General features: G+C 44.4%; 1 protein-coding gene across 1 annotated transcript in view; it reads left to right on the forward strand.

The window, feature by feature from the left end:
- MYO5B (myosin VB) overlaps window positions 1–22633 on the forward strand; it is a 146372-nt gene that overhangs the window by 92067 nt on the left and 31672 nt on the right. The window contains exons 18-25 of the mRNA XM_036403645.2: window positions 2229–2340; window positions 3829–4040; window positions 5819–5975; window positions 9290–9529; window positions 14282–14521; window positions 19333–19417; window positions 20786–20934; window positions 21681–21800. Of these exons, the coding sequence (XP_036259538.1) occupies window positions 2229–2340; window positions 3829–4040; window positions 5819–5975; window positions 9290–9529; window positions 14282–14521; window positions 19333–19417; window positions 20786–20934; window positions 21681–21800 (1315 nt within the window). The remainder of the gene's footprint in view (window positions 1–2228; window positions 2341–3828; window positions 4041–5818; window positions 5976–9289; window positions 9530–14281; window positions 14522–19332; window positions 19418–20785; window positions 20935–21680; window positions 21801–22633) is intronic.

Genomic DNA, 22633 nt, shown 5'->3' on the forward strand with positions numbered 1-22633 from the left:
CTTTTCACCATCAGCTCTTAGCTGGAAGAGCCTGGGTGGCACCTGTAGGATGATGTTTTTTCTCCAGATATCAGCAGCTAATAATGCCAGTGCCTGAGCTGGCTCTGGCAGGTTAATGGGAATACTCCTCCCTTCTCTCTTCCTCCCTCCCAAGCTTTCCCTGGCTCGAGCAGTACCCGAGCCAGCCTCGTGTGCTTGGCTGGGTGCCTCGGGCTCTGCATGCTCTGCTTCTCCTCTCAGGTTTGATTTGGAGCTGTGTAAACCCCGGGCCTGCTTAAAATGAAAATGGGTTTTATTTGCACAATGCAAAATGGGAAATGTAATTATAAAACAGAGGCACTGGGAAAGCAAAGAGGAGGCAAGTTTAAGTTAAACCTTACAGGACACAAGCTTGTAGTCTTGCAAAATCTTTGTGCTCAATTTTCCCTCCCCATAGCTGACATCTTAGTTTTTTTTAGTAGTAATCCAGTACTTTTGGTTATTTGAGGGTGGGTAGCCTTAGCTGCCTGGCCTCAGGACTAGCCCATGGAGACAGAGATTGAATCAGCACTAAATCTGGCTGTTACAGGGCCAATCTGAGCATTCTGAGCATGGGAAATCCTTTCATCACAGTGGCCCTCATGCTTCTGCCCCCACAAACTCTCCATTTTACCTTTGGCTTTAGGTGCAATCCTGAGGGTATTCTGGTTTTTGCCAGTCCTGTTATTCTTTACTAGTTGTGTCCTGGGTGCTGTGTGTCCATGCAGGAGTTACATGTGGTTTATCAATCCACCTTTTTTCCCCATTTGCTCTCTTCATTCCCTTTGCAAACATTTCCTTCTACTGCACTCTTTTCAATGAAAAAAAGCATTTGCTTTCCTCCCCTTTTCTGAAGTGACGCAAAACTCTGTTGGCTGTGTGTTTTGAAATCAGCAATATGCCTGTCTTAGCAAATACCACAGCTTCCAGCCTTCAAGGTGTTTCACGAGAGATACCAGCAGCTGGAGCAGATGATTGTGCAGGGCCCTTCCTGAACAGTTTTGTTTCATGATGCATTTTGTAGAGCTGGCAGCTGTGACTGCTCAGGTGGTCTCACTCAGTCTCACCACTGCAAACTGGCCACGACCTGTCACAAGCAATGCTCTGGCCCTTTGCAGTTTATTTTCCCTTCCATGCACTAAAGAAGTGTAAAAATAGGGAAAATTTGGTTCAGTAATGCAAAAAGTTAAGGTATGCATGGGGCTTGTGGGTGAAGAGGATGTTTCTGTATGGCAGCTCTTCACAGTTTGCTCTTGTCCTGGTTGCCAGAGCATCCCTGCAGGTAAGGATCAGGCCCACAGGTGGTTTTGTTGAGTGAGGGCAGAAATCAAATCTTCTGTGATTCTCTCCAGTCTCTCTTTGATGCTTGTTATGTGTATTTTGTGGAAATATCAATGATCATTCTGGACATTGCTGGAAAAATTTAGTGTTAATTAAAATCTTAGGTTTTGAGGGGTTTATAACTCACTCTGTTAATTTAGAGAAGGCTGAAACTTGGCAGATGCTGAAGCAATTTCAAGATCTCAGTCTGCAGGCTCTACATCTATCACCAGCAGCGGGAGATGATATTTCTAGCAGCAGGATATAGTGCTCTAATTCCTTCAATTAGCATGGCCTGTTTGGAGGCTTTGCTACTGGAGACAGTAAGGCATCTTCCAAGGGGCTGCTTCGTCTTTCCAGAGGCAAAAGATTTTGTGTTTGTTTGAAGGGTGTCAGTCACAGACCTCAAGATGGAGCAATTAGGGGAGTGGATGGAAATTAGTATTCAGCAGAGTTTGGGAACACAAAACCCAAAGAATATCTATTTGATTCATTCTCTATAACTTTATGAAGATTGCTGTTTAATTTTTATTTTTGGGCAATCAAGAGATCCATGATTTCTCCCAAGTTAGCTTCTCCTTTCTGACGGGAACAGCATTGTTGCATTTGAGTGGTAAAGAGCAGCAGATTGGGAAGCACATCAGGGGTGAAAACAGGGTGATCTGTGGCCTTTCTGTTCCAGGCTAGAAAGGCCCCATGGTCATTCAGTGTCTGAGATTGGGGCCAAGCTGGGGGTGGGTAGCTCCTTTTGGAGTTGGTCCATGCTAAGGGTAGTGGTGAGAAATCCCTTGAAATATTTCACACTTTGGCTCATCTACGACTCCAAGCACTTTATTTTAGTGAAACAGTGCCCAGCATGCAGACTAACCCAGCGTGTGCTTTGCTTTCAGGTGGTCCTACCCTGACTTTTTCAATAGGTACCGTGTGCTTATGAACAAGAGAGACCTCTCTAAGAACGACAAGAAGCAGATCTGTCAGACCCTGCTGGAAGACCTCATTAAGGTGAGCTGGGACCAGATCTTTGTCACTGATGCTAAAAGCACAGAACTCTTTGATGGCTTTGATGTGGCCTGAAATTGCTCCAGCTTTACCCTGCTGCATGTGCAGGTGCTTCTCCACCCCAGGCAGCCTGGGGGTTTTCCCAAAATGAGGGAGTCTTGCAAAGAGGTGGCAGGAGCAAGTGGGACATGGGATTTCTTGGTTGTGGTCAAGAGGAGTGAATCATTTCAGTGCTGGTGAAATCCAGAGTGTTCTGTCACTGGCTGGGCATGAATGACTGGCCACTTCTAAAAATGTGTTCCCCCATCCCCTCCTTCTGGTTTTGTCTAGCCACAGCTGGAGCACTTTTCAGGGGTCCACCCTGGGACAATGTCATGAAACTTAGTCAATAATTAAATGACTCTTTGCACAAATGAGTAAGGAAAATGTGCAGTAAATGCCTTTTCTTGATCTGTGGGAGACTTTCAGTGGTCCTATGTGGAAAAAAAATCCCACAGATTGGGATTTCTTTACCACAAACAAGTCAGAACGTTTTGCCACCTCACCCTACCAAAACTTTACTGTTTGCTTGTATGCATTATTTGCAAATGTGCATGCAAAGATTTCTTGCTGTTGAGTGGCTCAGAATGTGCACAGCACCTTAGGCAGGTTTTAATGTTTGATCTCTTGTTTTCCTGTGGGGTTTTGAGGAATTTACCCAACTGAGTTCCTCTTTTTGCTTTTTACACCCAGTGTTACCCTTGGCTGCAGAGCTTTTTGCAGCACATGTATAACTTTGTAGATCTAAGCATTAATCTTTTTGAAAAAGAAATATTTTTCTTGAAGTGCTCTGGTGTTGCATATCTAGTCTGGTGTAGTGGAAGGCATCCCTGCCCATGGCAGGAAGGTTGGATATATGTGAGATTTAAGGTCCCCTCCAACCTAAACAATTTTGTGATTCTGTGATTTCTTTATTTACGTAAAAACCAACAAATAACAAAAAACCAAATCCAAGCAAAATGCCCGAACCCGCCCAAAAAACCAAACAAACCCAAAATAAAATAAATCCCAAATAAACACCTGCACCACAAAAAACCAAAACCAAACAACAACAAAAAAAACCCAGACCAACCAAGCAAAAAAATCCATAAAACACAAATAGCCCAACCCAAAACCCCTTTAAAATTTGTGTAAATATATGGAGTTTAAGACTGAATCCTAGTGCTGCTTTCCTTAATGGGTGTGTAGATGCTCAAGTGTAGTAAGTCTAATGGTATCTAATAATGTCAATGATATCTAATAATGTCTAATAAGTCTAATAATCTAATGTATCTAATAATGGAGTCTAATAATATATTCATTACCCAATTAAGAAGAGATGTGAGTTGACAAATTTGATTCAAAGTAGTGTTTTTAACTCTGTATCTACTGATCAACTTAGACTGAAAACAAACAAACAAAAAAGGAATGTTTACCTCAATTAAATATAATTTCCTTTATGCTTTTGAAAAGGATCCAGACAAGTTCCAGTTTGGCCGTACCAAGATCTTTTTCCGTGCAGGCCAGGTGGCATATCTGGAGAAGCTGCGGGCAGATAAGTTCAGAGCTGCCACCATCATGATCCAGAAGACGGTGCGGGGCTGGCTGCAGAGGGCCAGGTACCAGCGGCTGAGGCGAGCCACCCTCGCCCTGCAGCGCTACGCCCGCGGGCACCTGGCACGCAGGTGGGTCCTGGGGAGCCTCAGAGGGGGGCAGCTGGGGAGCCAGGTGTGGAAACACCTCTGGCCACCTGGGTTTTCAATTGGTTACATCCTGGGCGTTTCATATGAGGAGCTTTGGAAATGCTCCGCTGGCTTGAGAGCAAGATGAGTAATGTGCGTGTGGGTAACGCTGTGGTGAGAGTTTCTAAAAAAACTCTAAAGGGCTAAAGTTGGGGCTTATTTCTGGCCCCTCTAGCTGGCTTTATTTAGGGGCGAGAGATCAAAATTCTTTGCCTCAAACTGGGTTTGTAGTTACATTAGTTTAATTCTAGGTGCTGGGCCAAGGTCATAACATAGACATGGTTGTAATGAGGTGACTACAGCTCTCTGAAGGATTTAGGTGAAAGTGTTTCACAGAACTAATATTTTCCTGGGACTGCCTTTGGTAAAGGGCATTTGGATCAGCCAGGGAAGGGCTGCCTAGTTGGTATGCACTCCTCCCCTGCAGAGACAAGAGAGACAAGGTTTGTGTCTCTTGATGTCCAGGGGGAGTTCTCAGGATTGATTGCCTGTATCCTTTGTAATGAGGAAAATGACTCTAAATCACTGGCAGGGGGGGATGTGTACAGTAGATAATAAAGGAGCCTCATGTTAACTGTTTCTGTGCAGGAACCCTTGTGTCAGTGGCTTGCTGGGGTTTCTGTAGGTAGCACTCTGCTGGAGCTGGGCTGCTGTGGCAGATACGGGGTGGATGTGAGGGAAGAGTGAAGCAATGCAGCAGCATCCCAACACACTGGCCACCTTCCTTCTTGTGGCCCTTCTTCAAGCCAGACAATCAGCAGAACATCAGAGATAGTAGCTGAATTTGTGGTGTTATTTGTGATTGTGGAAGGGGTTGATGTCAGGGAGAACCAGCTGCTGCAGAGTTTCTTCTACATAATTTTTCAGTTTCCCTCTTGGTGCAGGGTTTGTAGGGTGGGATGGCATCTGAGTAACTACTGTCTCTTTTTGGAGACAGACCATCCCTTATCCTCTTCAGGAAGCCTTGGCTCAGTGGGTCCTAATGAGAAACCATTTGCCTCAATCAGAGGAATATATAAACCAATCTGATGTGGCTCTTCGTTTTGATACGCTTTTCACAAAATAAAAGAAGGGGATCAAATTTCTGTATAATGCTGCATGCTGAGAGCAATAAATGAATCATAAATCCAGCAAAACAAGCTAATTATCAAATTTAATGGAGGGTTTATGGGCACTTATTAACCGGTGTAACAGCAAATTGAACATGAGTTCAGCTGGAGAATGGGTGCAACACGGTGCGGAGTTGACCACATCCCTCATTATTTACTGTCTCTGAATGGCTCGAGGCTCTGCTCAGGAATGTTGCCAAAGCAGTGCACACCAGTTTAAATGTCAAATCAATTTGCTGCTGTTTTCACTGAGTCAGTAGTGTGCTTTTTATAGTCAGGGAGGTGATGGAGCCAGCCTGGGTGCTGGTTAGAGCAAGGATGCAAGGCAGAGAGTTCAAACTAAGGAAAACCTGGGGAATACTTGGATTTAATGCTGTTTGGGAGCAATGAGGCGTGTTGATCTGTGGTTCCAGTGCTCCTGGGTTCCATGGCTGCTGTCTGATAGCATGGAGGCTGCTGTCTGATAGCACCCTAGCTGTTGGGATGTTCTTTCCTGAATACTACCAAGCCACATTAGACAAAAGTTTTCCTCCCCCTCTGGTTTAAAACTTACTGCATCAGAAGAAAAGTTGAGTTTATTTTCCCTGCTTACCCTCCTTCTGTGCACTGCAGGCTTTTCCAGCACCTGAGGAGGACGAGGGCTGCTATCATCCTGCAGAAGCAGTACCGAATGCTGCGGATGCGCCGGGCCTTCCTGAGGGTCTGCAGCGCCACCCTCACCATCCAGGCTTTTGCTCGGGGCATGTTTGTCAGGAGGATTTACCGCCAGGTACACGCCTAGGAGGGTCTTTGCATGAGGAAAGAACCTTTATGTTTACTTCTGCTGTGGCTGTGTTGATGTTTGTGAAGCTGACAGCCCCCAGTGTTGCCAGAGGACCGAGGGTGATGGTGAGCTTTGCTATTTAAAGTTGTGCGAGCAAAAAGCATTTTGGCAGCAGCACCTCAGCAGAGCAGCTAAATGGAGTTGGTCACTGTGGTGCCAGGAGGTGTTGTGGAGATGTGGAAATGTCATTTGGTCTAAGCTATGCTCTGCTGAAACCTCCCCATCCCACTGAATGTGTGTCGCAGCTGCATGCAGGGGCTGCTCCCAGTAGGGTAGGAGGACAAGAAGGGTCTGTCATGGAAGGCAGTAAGTAATTTGTTGATAGAAATATCTCTTTAATTAGGTCTCTCCTTTAGCTTTCTGTGTTAAACCCAGAGTGGGACACAAAAGATTTAGAGTTTCATGACAGCAGTGGTACAGTGAGAAATCATTGAATCCTGTGGTGGTTTGGGTGTGAGGGACCTTAAAGATCGCCTCATTCCACCCCTGCTGTGGGCAGGGACACCTTCCACTATGCCAGGTTGCTCCAAGCCCTGTCCAGTGGTCACTTGGTCACTTCCAGGGACAGGGATCCAGGGACAGCCACAGATTCTCTGGAAACCCTGTGCCAAGGCATTGCCACCCTCACAGCCAGGAATTCCTTCCCAATATCCCATCTAACTCTGCTCTCTAGCAGTGGGAAGTCATTGTTCCTTGTCCTGTCCCCTCATCACTTGTCCAAAGTCTTTCTCTAGCTACTCTCTGTCAGGAAACTGAGAACAGCTTTGGACAATCTTCTGTCTAGTCCTCACACGCAGCACTGTGTTGGTAGTTACCTAAACTGGTGCCTAACTGGGTTGTGGGGCTGCTCCAAGAAGTGAGAGGCTCCAAGAGGGAAAAGCCTGTTCCTGGAAATAATTGAAATTACCTGGACACCTGGTGACCTCCCAGAAACACCAGGGCTGTCCTTTGAGACACAGCAGCTGGTGATAAGGAATTTGTGCTGCCACTGCTGTTTCAGCATCTATTTTTTAAAGTGGAAGCTTCTGCAGAGGAGGCAGCTGATCCAGCACTTAAACTCTCTAAGATTCAAGGCCACCCAAATCTTAACAAGGTGTAGAAGTTGTCTGAAGGCCAGGCCTCTCTAATCTGAGTGTCCTTAATCTCTGGAGCACCTGGGGTGTAGGTTTTAGATAAAAGTGTTGGTTCCAGTGCATGTTCTGCGAGAGATGCAGGGCAGTGGGTGATGATCTGTGGGATGAGGGCATGCCCAGTGCCCACCCAAAATTTCTCTGTAAAGCTGAAATAAGTCCCCAAGGCAATGCAGGGGTTTCTTCTAAGTATTTGGGCATCCTTAGCTTTCCCCATTTATGAATGCCGAGACTGGAGACATATAAAGCTCATTTCACAGTCATTTTTGCTGCATCTTAAATTCATACAATCCCTTTATTCTGAATTAAAATTTGCAACTGCAAAGAAAGCCTTAGGGTGAAACAAAATATTTATAAGAGAAGCTGATAGGATAACCTTTTCTGAGACAACTTAACCCAAACTAATAACAATAAAGTGTCTTGTAATCTTCAAATTCTCCTATTTATTTCCTTAGCAGACTGAAGCATAAGGAAGCTATTAACAACAAGCTGTTTGTATCTCTAAAATGTCAGCCTTCAATTTTAGAGAGCAAAATTTAACTGCCACTGACTGACAAGATAGCTGTAAATTTTGGGGAAGAAATTCAATGCAAATATGCCAGAAATTTCATGAAAACAGATAAAAATTACTACGAATTGAACCATCCTGGAGAACTAGCTGCACACTGTAGTGAAAGGACTCATAGTTTTATTTGAAGGTTATTCACATGATATGAAATCCCACCAGGATAGCATTTATCTGCAGTAAAAATTATCATAATGCAGAGGCAGAACACAGGAAAAAAAAATCTACAGATCTCTTCTGGTGATGTCTGATGCTGAGGGCACAGTGAGTTCATTGCTGAGTGTTGGCGTGTCTGTTAATGAGTGTTTATTCTGGAGCTGTCACTCTGGTGGATCTCAGTACTCTTCTGAGGTGGTCCACGAAGTCACACTTGAGCCCAGATGTCACCTGCTCCCACTAAGTCCTCACAACCAGGATCATATCCCCTCGTGTCACTGGCCAAGCAGGTCTTTGAGACCAAGCAGGCTCCTAGGAGAGGTGTTCTGCCTGCATCCATTGAGAACAGTTCCTGTCCATGAAGGAGGGTGCAAAACCACAGCCTCCATTTCCAGCCATCAGCACCTGCATCTACCTGGACATTCCTTGGAGGAGAAGTCCTTTGCAAGCAGCTAGGGAAGTGTTTAATGTTTGTTGCAGCCAAACCAGAGTTGCTGTACAGGTGACCTTTCAGGAGTGGCCTTAAGCTGAAGGAAAGTAGATTTAGAGAAGATATTGGGAAGGCTGTGAGGGTGGGGAGGCCATGGCACAGGTTTCCCAGAGCAACTGTCTTGGGACTTCTGCTGGTCAGAGTGACCCCGAGATACGTTAGAAAGTCTCTTTTCCCACCCCAGCAGTCAAAGAAGTCAGAGCTCTTCAGTTCTCCGTCTCAAGGTGGTTTATTGTTTCTTATCTATAAAATTGTTTCTCCTGGCCTGCTGAGGTCCGCTCAGCAGGACAGTCAGAGGCACTCTGCCTCCCCCGGGGTGGTGTTATCTTTTATACTAAAAACTACATGTACAATATTTACAATTACTTTCCAATACCTATCACAAATGTTAGACAGGAAGCTTCTACTCTAAACCAGTCTAAAAATGCCAACATCACAGCAGAAGATGGAGGCCAAGAAGAGAAGGAGAAAGGTTGGACATGCCCAGATTCTTCAAACTTGCCCCTGAACCCCCATTCTAAAAACCCCAAAAAATCTATTTTTCACCCTATGACAAACTGATTAGTATTCTACTTATACTTTTGTGGCTTGCAGATCCTCATATAAGGTTGGTAACTTTTTCCATGTGTCATAATCAAAGTCACAGGTGTCTTGGGCTCTGTGCCAGGGTCTCTGAGCCCCCTTGCCAGGGGTCCTGGCAATCCAGGACGGCCGAAGGGATGTCCTGAATTCTGACACAACTGGATCCCTGGAAGTTTGCAAGGCCAGGTTGGACAGAGCTTGGAACACCCTGGTCTAGTGGAAGTGCCCCTGCCCATGGTGGATGATCTTTAAAGTCCCTCCAACCCAAACTGTTCTGTTGTTCCACAATTCCATGCCTTCCCCCTGTTGACCGCCCCGTTGTGGCCGTGTTTTGCAGATGCTGATGGAGCACAAGGCCACCATCCTGCAGAAGTATGCCCGGGGCTGGCTGGCCCGCGTGCGGTTCCGCCGGGCCCAGGCCGCCGCCGTGGTGCTGCAGTGCCACTGGCGGCGCCTCAGGGCCCGGCGCCAGCTCCAGGCCCTCCGCATCGAGGCCCGCTCGGCACAGCACCTCAAGAAGCTCAACATCGGCATGGAGAACAAGGTGGTGCAGCTGCAGAGGAAGGTGGATGAGCAGGTACGTCCGGGGATGTGCAGGGACGGGCCCGGCCCAGCCACCGCTTTGGGCCTTCCCGTGTCGTGTGGGAAGGGCCGTTGTGAAAAACGCCAGTCACTTGTTTTTGAAATGTTAAAAGGTTAATAGTAATAAAATGGTTATAAAAATAGTAATATAATTAGAGTAATGAAAATTTGAAGAGTTGAGATTAGGACAATAGGAGACAATAAGAACAAAGAGTTACGGATAGTCCGGGTACCTTTTCTGGGCAAAATAAGCCTGAAAAAGGACACACATTAACAGAGGATTAACCCTTAAAAACAATAGCCTGTTGCATATTCATACGCCTCACACATGATGCATAAATGCCTTTCAAACAAAGGATTCTGTCTGGTCAGTGTCAACTTCTTCCTCTGAATCCTAATGGCATCTTCAGGGCTGAGTAAGGAGGGAAGAAGTTAATTTCTTCTGATAAGAGAGCGATAAATTCTCTTTCTCTGAAAGATTCAGGTGTCCTATGGCTGCTATCTCGATGCAAGTCCTTTCTTTAAAAAAGTAACTTGCATAGCATAATTTCTATTTTAACATTATGTTATAATCTAAAACTATATTTAACATACTTCTAAAAAAGTAATATAGCATAACATTCTGACATAACGCATCTAATATTCATTTTAATATTTGCGAAAAGCCAATCATAAAATACGCATTTTTCACAGTTGTGTTGGTGGCAGCTGAGCATTTGTAAGGGTGGGACACAGCGTGCTCCAAGCTACACTGGAATTGTTGTGGGGACTGCCCAGCAGGGCTCAGAGGGGGGAAAATAGAACAGCAGTTTTGGAAAGTGTTGCTTGAAAACCCAAGCCAGCTCCACGTGGCATCCAATGTCACGGGTTTGGGGCTGAATTGCCCTGCTGTGCTTTTTGCTCTGTGGGCGCTGAGTGTGCAGAGTGTGTGCCACCCCTAGCGTTGTAAACTGTGTGTCTTGGGAGTCACATTCCCTGGAAGATAAACAGCAATTTGGGTAAATACTTCACTTTGGGTTGCTATACACAACAATTCTCCTGGAGTAAGGGGAGGTTGGGATGGTGTGATGTGACAGATCCCTGTGTGGCATGAGTTAATGACCTTACAGTGACCCCTTGATCACAGGGGTGTTTTCTTCAGTAGCCATTTGCCATTGATAAGCTGCAGAATAATGGTTTGATTTTGCAGACATAGCAGAATAATTTTTTCACCTCCTAATGTGTGCAAATTACTTTGTGTGCAAATTACCTTCTGTGCTGCTGTACAAGATATTGAGGGGTGATCATGAGAAATGCTGAGTGGGACCTAGTTGTATTGACTAATATCAACAAGGAAATTCATATCTGCTTGTACCCTTAAATTGAATTTTTACAGGTAGGAAAACATCACCTTCAGTTGGGATTACCCCTTATTTGTAGCACCAGTTTTTGATAATTCCAGTTTATTATTCTGAGATGTCAGAGACCCTTGTCCATCCCACATGGCTCATTCACCAGCTGAAATCTCCCCACCCCAGGATGACAGGAGCAGTCCTGTGTTGGGGGTGATGACAAGTGGCTCTGTGTTGGCTCAGACAGTGCAGAGTCAGGACACGCAGGGGTTGCATTGCTGTGGTCACCCTCACTGCTGGGTTAATTGGCTGCAGTGCATTAACTGCACTGCAGCAAGGTCCAGCTTCCAGATCCTGGTGTTTAATTTTAAAATGCCTGTTTCCGTACTTAGATTTTGCTAGCAGTAGCTTAGGAATGGGAAACTCTCAGAATAAGATTTGAAAGGTGTGACCTTTCATCCAGAAGGTATTTTGGTGGAATTGGATGGGAAGAGTCATTCCAGGTTGAGATAATTTGGGCTGAACTCATACAATGAGTGGGAACGTCAGTGTTGGATCTGCTGAGCAGCTGGACTTGACACTGGAACATCAATAGTATTTTATAGTTTGTATTTTTCCCTATTTCTTTGCTAGGAGAAGTGTGGCAGTGGAACAATAAAGGAAAAAAACCAGTATTTGGTTAACATTGGCTTTCCTGTCATGGGTTGTGTAAGGATCTGCTTTAGGGAAGGAGTCATGGAGAGCTTTTAACCAGGCAGAAATAATGTTCTCGAGCTCATCTTGCTCTCCCTCAGTCTCTCCACAGACCATTTTGTAGGAGTTTCTTTGATGCTTTCTGTGTATCTTTTGCAGGAAAGAATTCCTGCTCTGGGTTACATGTGGTGGTCTGTCCAGTGAGCTGAATTTAACCATCCTTCCAGGGCTGCCAGGTTTACCTGGGATGCTTTGGAAGTGCTGAGGAGCACCGTTCCAGCGGATTCTCTTCTCAGTGCACTGAATCTTTTTTCTGGCAAGGCTCGTTTGCAGTATTGTAGTTTCCCTGAAGGATCTTGCTTTCAGTCCTTGCTAATCTATAAACACAACCTTTGAAAATAGCAATTAACTTTACAAGAAAAAAAAGCATATAGCAGGTAACCTGGAGAGCTGCAGTTGTGTTGGTTTTTTTTGAGTAGCTGTGGAAGAAAATGTTTCTATTTCTGCTACTTTAGCTCACGCATGAGTAGAGATGCAATCCTCCGTGTGCCCCTAAGGAAGAGATCTTTCTTTGAAAACATTAAAACCTATTATTGTACGTCAGCCTTGGCTCAGAAGCTCTGGCATCTGTAACTGGAATCATTTAATTAGGTTTTTTAATCGGTGAGGGATTTTTTTGCACACAGAAAAAAAGATTTTGATCTATTTTGCTGCAAAACATCCTCACTGGAGCACTTTCGTTTCTATTTACATTCAACCAATTCTTTCTCTCTCTTTTTTTTTTCCCTCAGGTAATTTTCTTTAAATCTGTTGGAATTGCCTGAGACACTTACAAGGCATGTGCCTAGTTTAGTGTTGCATGTTCTTGCAGCCAATATTTAGACACACTGTGAGCTCTCTACACTCTCTCTGCAAGCAGTACGATCTCTGTGAGCATTTTTGTGAATAAAACTAGTTTGGGTAACAAGCTGAGGAATTTGTTACATCTGCCTGAGGCAGCAAAATAAATTGGTTTTTTTTCACAGAGCCTGGGTTGAAACCAGGACTGTCTCAAATCTGCAGGACTGGATAATTGTTGAAAATAAGGCAAGTTTGAGTTTAACAGGGTCTGTTGAGCAATCTCTGATTGCAGTGGGGAACAACCCAGTAAATGCTCTCTCACGTAATTTTTAATAAAAAAACCCCAGAACCATTCCTGTGCATTAATCTTGTATTTGCATGAAAATCTTGGTTGGGTGCTGTGTAAAACCATGTACCCAAGGTCCTGAAAATGCATTTATTTGGAAATATCTTCAGAGCCCCTGCTCTGGAGCCAGCCTGGCACAGCTGGGGCTGTTGAGCTGCACAAGAGAAGCTCCAGGGACACCTCAGAGCCCCTGCCAGGGCCTCCAGGGGCTCCAGCAGAGCTGCCCAGGGACTGGGGACAAGGCCTGCAGGGACAGCACCCAGGCAATGGCTCCCACTGCCAGAGGGCAGGCACAGATTTTGGGCTCTTGGCAATTAGGAATTGCTGGCTGGGAGGGTGGGCAGGCCCTGGCCCAGGGTGCCCAGAGCAGCTGTGGCTGCCCCTGGATCCCTGGCAGTGCCCAAGGCCAGGCTGGATGGGGCTTGGAGCAGCCTGGGACAGTGGAAGGGGTCCCTGCACATGGCAGGGAACATGATGTCCCTTCTAGCTAAAATCATTCTAGGATTCTATGAAATGCCTTTGGTCATGCAGAAATTATAATTTCCTAATATGATACGAATGCTGAATTTTGATGTTCATTAATAATTCATTACTAGGGAAGAAAGGAAAAAATATTAATATGCCTCATTTACTTGTTTTTTCCATTTGAGATGTGTCTTTATCTTGCTTCAGAGCACTGAGATGCAGTGAGAGAGGGTGCTTTGGGAGGTCACCTTAAGAAGGGCCAGAAGGATGATCAGAGCAAACTTAAAAACCAGAATGCATTTTAAGTTTCAAAATGCTTCTTGTGGTATCAAGATTATCTACCCAAAGTCAGCACAACTTATGTAGTAGGCTTTTAATGAAGCTCTAGGTCTTTGGCCTGGGGATGCCTAATAATGATTATGTTTTATTAGTCACAATGTAATGCCCACTGACTGTGATTTGAAGCCCAAAAATCAGCTAAGTCTGCTGAATTTTCAGCTCTCAAAACTGAGAGAAAATCAGTGCTAAGTGTTAGAAGTGAAAACCTGAGCAAATGAAAGGATGGCTGAGCTAGCACATGACTCGAAACTGGAGTTTGGGGAGCTCCTTGTGCTTGAAGCTGCAGTTCTGCATTGTCACTCCAGGTTTCTGCAGGCATGGGGTTCAGAAATAGCAGGGTAAACTGCAAAAGGAATACTACAAAGCCCCCCAAAATTGCAAACCAATCATATTAAGGAATACTGTTTGGAAGCTGTAATAAAAGTGTAGTATTTTAGTTTGGTTGCAAGTGCTACCAAAAGTTATTTTGCCTTTTCTCTGAGCGATATCAGCATAGTACCAATTTGACAAATGCTTCTGTAATCATTGCCAAAATATTATTGAGCTTTTGTCACAGTTTAGAAATAGCTTTTAGCTTTATGAGCTTCATTAGCATCTGCATAGGAACGTTTGTTATTGTGGGTCTGTCACCTACTGTGCTTGAGGATTTGAGAGGTTACTTCTGTAGCGCATCACTGCATGCATTGATGTCACTTGTGCTCTTGTCTTCTTCTTTCTGGGATGCTGGCTGCAGAACAAGGAGAACAAGCTTCTGAATGAGCAGCTGTCCATGCTGACATCAGCCCACTCCTCCGAGGTGGAGAAGCTGAAGAAGGAGCTGCAGCAGTACCAGCAGACCCAGCAGGGCGATGGGAAGCAGCTCCTCAGCCTGCAGGAGGAGACGGAGCGGCTGCGGATGGAGCTGGAGAGGGCTCACGGGGAGAGGGAGGTGCTGGAGGACAGCCACGGCAAGGAGAGGGACCTGCTGAGGAAGGTACATCTGTCTGTCTGTCTGTCTGTCTGTCTGCCGCAGGCTGTCTCCTGCCGGTGGCCATGCTGGTGAGAGCTCGCTCTTCACAGCTCCGAAGGGGAATGTCTGTTCTTTGAGTGTTATTTCTGCTGCTGAATGCCCCTAGGATTTACTGCAGCTCCTGGGGCAGGACAGGTGGACATCCCTGCAGGAGCAGTGGCTGCCTTGTGTCAGGACAGCCCATCCTGATTGCCTTTTGTGCTGCCAACCACAAGGAAATGCCCCAAACTCAAACACATCTGGAAATCAGGATGCCTAATAACCATGAACATAATGGAATCACAGAGTTATAAAGGTTGAAAAATACCTGTAAAATCACCAAGTACAACCATCAGCCTAGAACCACCATATTCAGCACTAAACCATGTCCTCAAGTGCCACATTTGTATGGTTTTGAATACTTCCAGGGCTGGTGACTCCACCACTGCCCAGAGCAGTCTGCTCCAATGCTTTACAAGCCTTTTCAGTGAAAAAAAGTTTATCCAATATCCAATCTAAACCTGCCCTGGCACAACTTGAAGCTGCTTTTCTTGTCCTGAGATTCATGTAAATGCCAGAGCTTTGTGTGTATACAGTGATTCCTCATGGTGTGTAATGCAAATTACTGGGGAGGTCTGTCATAGCTGCTACAAATATTAGGAAGGTGTAAATATTCCTCATCCCAGCCCAGGATGGCACACAAGGCTCAGTTTCTGACATAGCTGGTGTTGTAGGTATGCACAGAGCATGACCTATGTGAGGACCAACTTCCCTCCCTGAGGAGAGGCACTGCTCCAGCACCAGCTGCTGGTTGTTACAGGCTTTTGTAGCATTTGGAACTGGGATATACACAAAATGGATTTATTTTTATTCTTCCTCTTTCATGCAAACCCACAGAATATCCTGGTTTGGAAGGGACCCACAAGGACAATCAAGTGCAGCAATTCTGTTCTTTATCTCTTGGGGTGGGAGTGTTCCAGCACTGCCACCATTGTACAAGAAGTCATTCTAGTGGGAGGAAGAGATTTCAAGTGTAGAGTTTGTTTTGCAAATAGCAAAGATGGACCTTTTGCCCTGAATTTCTTCACTGATCAGATTAATTCTGAGTAACACCCGTTCTCTTAACCTGAGGCACTGAGATGAGAGCTCAGTTTCCTTCTGCAAGTGCTTGCGGGTGCTCAAGTTAAATCCATGATATCTCTTCTGCACCAGAAATTGAATTGAATCTTTAATCTTGCTATTGGAAAGATTATAGGGCTTTTCTACTCAATAATATGCGAAGAAAAAGCTGTTTTGCAGCTGTTATTCTAGAACAGTACTTGGTGTGTGACAACCTGAAAAGGAATCGCTCTTGGAAATAAAAAAAAAAAAAAAAAGAGCCTGGAATTAGGTGTGTTATTATTACAGTGAAAGAATGTCCTTATGAGGCTCTTCTAGTGCACTTCACACAGCAAGTTGCTGTGGCCAACTTCCCCTCGAGGCTGAGCCCTCGGGTGGTGGGTTTGGCTGAGAAGCTGTGGTGAAAGACTGTGGTCAGGGTGATTTACCCTGAACCCCTGGCATGACTCAAATGCGCTTTTGGGTGTGCTTCCCAAAGAGATGAACAGTCCATGCACGTGCTGTCCTTGGCTGGACCAAGAGAGCTGCCAGGTAATCACTTGCTCCACTCCTTGCACTTGTGGTGCAACACAGAGGCGTGGGAAACCAGTGATCTCCTTTTAAAATTATAAGATTCTTTTTGGCACAGGGCTCTGTTCATTAGCTGGGTGCAGCACGGGCTTTTAGGGCCTGAAAGGATGCCTGATTTTAAGGGTGATGCAGCTGGGGATAAACTGTGTCTCTTTGTTCTTGATTGCAAATCGCCTTTGAGCATTTGGATGGAAGGTTGGATTAATCACTGAAGAAATGCTTTTAAAAAGCATGAAAACAAAGCAGAAGCTTTCCCTTGTTGTAAAAGTGCCTACAGCAGAGCAAATACTGTGCATTTCAGCATGAAAATAGACGGTTTAATTATAAAACATTTCTAATGGTGCAGGCTCCTATTTCTGGCATTAGCTTTACATTGCTCCCTTCCTTGTAAATGGGAAGAGGGAGAGGACCTGTTTCCGTCCTGAAAATATTAATTTAGCCAAAACACTTCCCAAGAAAAATTCTGGGAAGAGATTTTTGAGTTGTTCTAATATCTGCTAGAAGCTGGGAAGCATCATGAAATTAAATTCAGGTGAGAAGCAGTTTTTGCCTTCAGTATCAAGAGAACCCCATGGGCATGGTTGTAGTGGGATAGATTCTCAAAGACATCTCACTTCTGAGTGAGACTGAGATGAGCCTTTAATTTTTCTGAAGCTCCTGCAAATCCATGTCAGTTATGATTTAGTTAATGAAAAAAAGTCCTTTAATCTCTTCATCACAGCTATTCTGTCTAAGTCCTTAATTTTAGAACAGCTCTTCTTATTTAATTTTACAATTAAATTTGAAACATCTGGGTAAGTACCAACAGCTCCTTCCAGGGCTTTTGGTAGCACCTATTCTTCTTGCTTGGTGAGCTAGGATAATTCACAGCCCGGCCAGGAATTTCATGGGGAAAGTGCCAAATGCCATCATCATTTCCTTACAAGCCTGGGGGAGGATGGGAGGCAGTTCCAGGGAGACACTTAGATAAGAGCTGCTGCCATCACAAGTGCTCCCTGCTCAGCATCTTCCACAGAAATCTTTCGAAGCAGGTGCTCTTGCATTTGAGGCACCTCCAAAGATCTGTTTCCTGTGGAAAGATAAGCAGGAGGTACAAAAGTTATCCGTGTAGGTATCAGGGGTGGAGTTGGTGCTGCTTGGCCATTGTGTGGACCATTCATATTGCCACTGAGCTTGGTTACAGACAGGTCTTGATCTCTGAGCTTGTTTCTGTTTCATCTAGAAACAGGAATGCAGAAAACAAATCCAGTGGCTTAAGAGAACATCTTAAAAATACCTCTACTCAACCTGGATCAGAAATTTTAAAGTCTGGCAATAATTGTTGTGGTTTTTCTTAAGTCTTGCTCTTCCAAATATCCTCTCAGCACAGTTGAGAATACTCAAGATTTTTGTCCAGTTTTGTTTTCCAACCATCATAGCTTTGGGCAGAGAATTCCTTATCAGCACCCAATAAAAAGCATAAGTAAAATAATCCCACTGTTTTTAATCTTTTCCTGATGGGACAAACAAGTAGAGCTCCTTGCTGTCCCGTTGCAGCACAGGTTTTCCTTCCATTCCATCACTCCTGTATCTCTTCTCCAAGTTTTAAAAAATTCTTCCTACCTTGAAGACACTAGTGCTGATCTAATGGCAGATGTGATTTATGGTGAAGGAGTGCAGTTGGTTTTGGTACAGAATATTAAAATCTTGGCTCAGTTCACAGCATTTAAAACACTAGTAGCTCTGTATGTTTAAACTGTGGGGTTTTTCACTTTCTAGTTGTACATCCAGACTCCAGCCTTCTAGTAGAGGTGCAGACAGATGTAATGCAGACAGCTGGAGTAAATGAACAGGGAGAGTAATGAGTGGGGAGGTTTATCAGTTTGTGCATAGAACAGGACTGATTCAGTTGTGACTTACAAGAAAATATTCACTGTGCGTTTGTCCTCATCATTATCATGTATCTGGCATAGCCAGTGTTTGATAAAATGCCTTAATTTGAACATGCTTGTGTGGAAGACTGAAATCTGTGCTAGGAATGCACGCCAGCTGGGCTGTCTATAAATTTAATCTAGTGGTGACAGCAAAATTATTACTCTTGGGCTCTGGAAACTCTTATTATGGTGTTTACATTGTTGTTTATCATTGGTGCCTTGAGTTCCTTCTGCTGTGTGTAGCTGTTTCCTAAGCAGTGGCTACAGGAAGTGAAGGAGCAGGCGGAGGGGATGAGACGTGCTGGGATGATGTGTGTTCTCCCTCTGACAGCAGCAGAATCATCCTGCTTAGCTGTGGCAGCGTATTTCACTTGACAATATGATGGTTGTGTGTTTTGAGATAACACTGTTGAATGCACCAGAATTCAGGAAGCTGAATAATGTTCCAGGATTGGTTGCTGTCAGCATCAGCCCAGCTTTGCAGTTGTGACAAGTGAAAATAGCATTTTTCAGCATTTAGTTCCTGTTCTCATTATTTTTTTTATGAGGCAATTGTTGTTAATAGTTGCTAAATATGCTGCTGTTGTATTGCCAAGGGCCCTGGTACATGTCATTCCTTGCTGTACCAGAGGTTCTGTAGTTGTGGGAAGCACTGAAGTGACTCATCATGCTACACGGATTGAGTACAATAAAATTAAAAAAGCCTGATCTATTCACTCAGCTCACATTCACTGTGTCCATGTGAGCTCCTGAAGTGCTACATCTCTGGGGACAATCAGCAGATTTATTTCCCCAGCAGCTGTGACTTGGGGCTGTGACTTGAGGACAATGATGAAGCCCATTGAAATCTAAAAATAAACCTCTGATTTGATGACCTGATCACTTCCAAGAGCTTTGCTCCTGCAGGTCATGGCCACCAAGTCCAGCTGCTCAGTATTTTGTAAGATTCTGCTGAAAACGTTGATTTAAGGGAAAAGTGAACTCAGGAAAGGGAAAGTTATTCTCTTCTGTAGCAGTGCATTTCTCCTGTGTTTCTGCTACCACTATACAAAGGATAAGTGGCAAAGCACAAGGGAACAGATCCTTTAAAGAGCAAAGAGAGGCCAAACAAAGCCCCCTGTCTCCTGCCAGCTGAAATTAATCCCTGCAGGAGCCCTGCCCTGCAGCCAGCAGTAACTCTGCTTTGTTCCCTAGCGTATCTGCGACCTGGAAGAAGAAAATGCTCTCCTGAAGCAGGAAAAAGAGGAGCTGAACAGCAGGATCCTCTGTCAGTCTGAAGGTAGGAAAAACTGCCTATGGCATTGTCATGCCTCCATTAGACAAGGGCTTAAGCTTCTCCCCTGCCTTGAAAAGTGCTAATCTTCCTGTGACCCTTTCCTGGTGGCTTTTGTCTCTATTTTGTTGTGCAGGTAGTTCTGTTTGTGCTGTCCTACTGCATGAACAGAGCTACCTGCACAACAGGTGAGGCAGAGGCGAGTTTAATTGGTGAAATACAGAATAAAGTACCTAGCAAGGCTTTTTAGTTCAGTTATGTTAAAGCATTTCATGCAGACAGTATGGGAGGCAGTGAAGCTGATGGAGTAGGGAATACTGTGTCCCAAGAATAATTAATAAAGGATCCAAGGAGCAGCACAATTCACATTATTGAGCTGTGGCAAAGGATTTGTCTAGTGTGACAAGAGCTCGTAAGTGTTTTTTAAAAGCAGAGACTTAGCTAACAAGTCACACATAGGGGAAGCAACCTGGGAAGATCCCGTTTCACAAAAGGGACTCTCCTGCATGTATTGAGCTTTTCTATTTTTTTGTCATCCTTTTCAGCTTTGATTTTGCAGCAGGATTTACAAAGGTCATCCTGCTGTGGATGTAACTACCACTGCTCTGTGGTACTTGTGAAGTGCCTTTTGCTCATAGCCTAGCACAAAACAAAGGAATGAAGATAACATATTAAGAAGAAACTTGCTGCAAATATTTATTCATCCTTTACAGGATGCTTTTGGAGCATCTAAGATAGGAGAAAGGAAGTGGAGAGGATTGGTTTGTTATTCACCCATTTAAGACAACACATGGGCTACATTTGCCAGGTTCCTCAGGAAGACAAGGGACCAGGTTTGCTTCCAGAGGGGAGTTTTTAAAAAATAACTGAATTTATTTGGATATAAACTTCTTTGAACCCCCACAATCTTGCCATGGCAAATGGTTGATGATGACACGAGGAAGAGCTGCTGTTGTTGATTTGCTCCTATGCCAAAGCTGCTGGTGGGGGAAGTTTTTAAATGCAGCAAGTACCACCTTTTCAACCCAATGTATTTCTGTACCGTGCTGGGCTTTTCTTAAGTGGGTTTATGGCTGGTCCATGGGAGCTGGAGCTGCCACAGTTAAATAATGGTTTGTAGGTGCTGGAGACTGCTCTTTAACTCAAGGCAAAGGATTGCTCAGCAAACAGAAGCTGTTTCAAATATTGAGGAGACAGATACAGATTGTAATAATCTCTAAATATTAGCGAATACTTACATGTATTTTAAAGGCTCTTGGCAGAGAATATTTTGTTCATTAGTTGTTGTTGTTGTTGTTCCACATGTTTACAAGAAGCTTGTTTCTCAGCTAAAGTTCATAATTTCTTTTTTCCCCCCCGCTTCCTATTTTAAAGATGAATTTGCACGAAACACAGTTGAGGAAAATATACAGATGAAGAAAGAGCTGGAAGAAGAGAGATCTCGTTATCAGAACCTGGTAAAAGAGTATGCAAGTCTGGAGCAGAGATATGACAACTTGAGGGATGAAATGACTATTTTTAAGGTAATTAAACTGGAATTATCCCTGTTCCCTTGTGCCCCGGACCTGATGTTGGTGCCTGGATAACGTGGCTCACTTACCCCCAAAACATTTAATAGAACTACCATTAGTGGGCAGTTTGTGCTTGATATTTCTAAGAATACCTATCTGCACTGTTGCTAAACCTTTTGTGTACTTTGCAAAAGGAGCTTGGTCTTCCATGCTTCTCTGTGAAATGCTTAGAGATGTCTGTGAGCCTCAGCAAAAGCTGGGTCATGCTTGTTGTTGTTTTGCTTTTGTGTCAGTGATATTCATGTGTAGGTATTGGGTTAAAAAAGCAAACAAACAAAACCTCCAGGAATATTACTTCATAATTTCAAAGCCCAGAGTTTTTAGGTTCAGCATTGCTAAAGTGTAAGAAAAACTGTTGAAAATCAGTGCTGCTGGATTTGATGGAATTCTGAGTGTTTAAAGAGGAGGGTTCTGTCAGGAGCACAACCTTGAGCTCAGATTTGCATGTTCACACTCACCAGGCATCTGGTGTCATGAAGAGCCTTTAATTCATGCATAATTTTCAAGCTGAGCTTCTATATCTTTTGCACTTTGAAGTCTTAATATGAATTTTAAGGGTAGGGCATAAAAACTTAGAACATGTAATTCTCTGTAAGGGAACTTAAGTATATAGTCACATATTTGCTCTAAAGAAGCAGCACTTGGAGAGGAGTCCTTTAACACTGGGTGGTTTATATGTCTGCATGGTTTCTTGGCAGCAAACACCAGGGCACAGGAGAAACCCATCCAACCAGAGCAGCTTGGAGTCTGATTCCAACAACCCGTCCATCTGCACCTCTGAGATCGGGGACACCGAGGATGTGATACAGCAGGTGGAGGTACAGCAAGTGAGGAGGGAAGGGAAGGCAGGGGAGCCCTGCTCTGGGCGTGATGGCTGTGGGGTCTGCAGCACAGGGCTGGACAGTGAGGTGTGATGCCTGAAATTGATTCTATGCTGTAGAAACACATCGTTAATTGTGTGAGAGGGACTGTAGGGTTGTGGTGCTCTGGCAGTTCTACTTGTTTGCAGCATCAGGGCTCTAAAAATAATACAGTGCTGTCTTTGGGCCATACCAGCTTGAAGACTGATGAAAATTCATCACAGCAGTTACACCCAGTGCTGATGGATCATGACTGTATCATGATCCCTCTCTGCAAGGACACCAGAATTCATTGGCCTCTTGCCCCGAGCATTTTCATTCCCATGCATCTTCACAGATCCTTTGCTGGCCAGCACAGCCCTGTAATCAAATCAACAGTCTCCTAATGGAGAAAAGAGCACAACAAATTATTCCTTGGCTATCAAGAATCCTGTGGAAAAGGGAAATGTGTTTTTTACTTACATCTGATGGAGTAGGCTGCTTTTTAAACTCCACTTTTTTTACTCTTGAGCACTTATGGGTGATCAGTGTCCCTACAGTCAGCCCTACCCTTGCAGGACCACGTTTTGTGTCCCAATACACACCTGCAGAAGCCCCCATTTCCCTCTGCTGGGTGCTGCATTATATTGCTTTGGTATTCTTGAACAGCTCTGAAAGCATTTTCTGAAGTAAAAATAATCAGTATTGACAATGCTTTGATATAAAATATTCCAGGTGCAGCAGTTAAAAAACCCCAACAAATAAACACCTGACTAAAAGGGACATTTTTTGATGTTTTTAGCCCCATCACC

Source organism: Molothrus ater, chromosome Z (genome assembly GCF_012460135.2).
Source record: "Molothrus ater isolate BHLD 08-10-18 breed brown headed cowbird chromosome Z, BPBGC_Mater_1.1, whole genome shotgun sequence".
In the NCBI taxonomy this organism is placed as follows: domain Eukaryota; kingdom Metazoa; phylum Chordata; class Aves; order Passeriformes; family Icteridae; genus Molothrus; species Molothrus ater.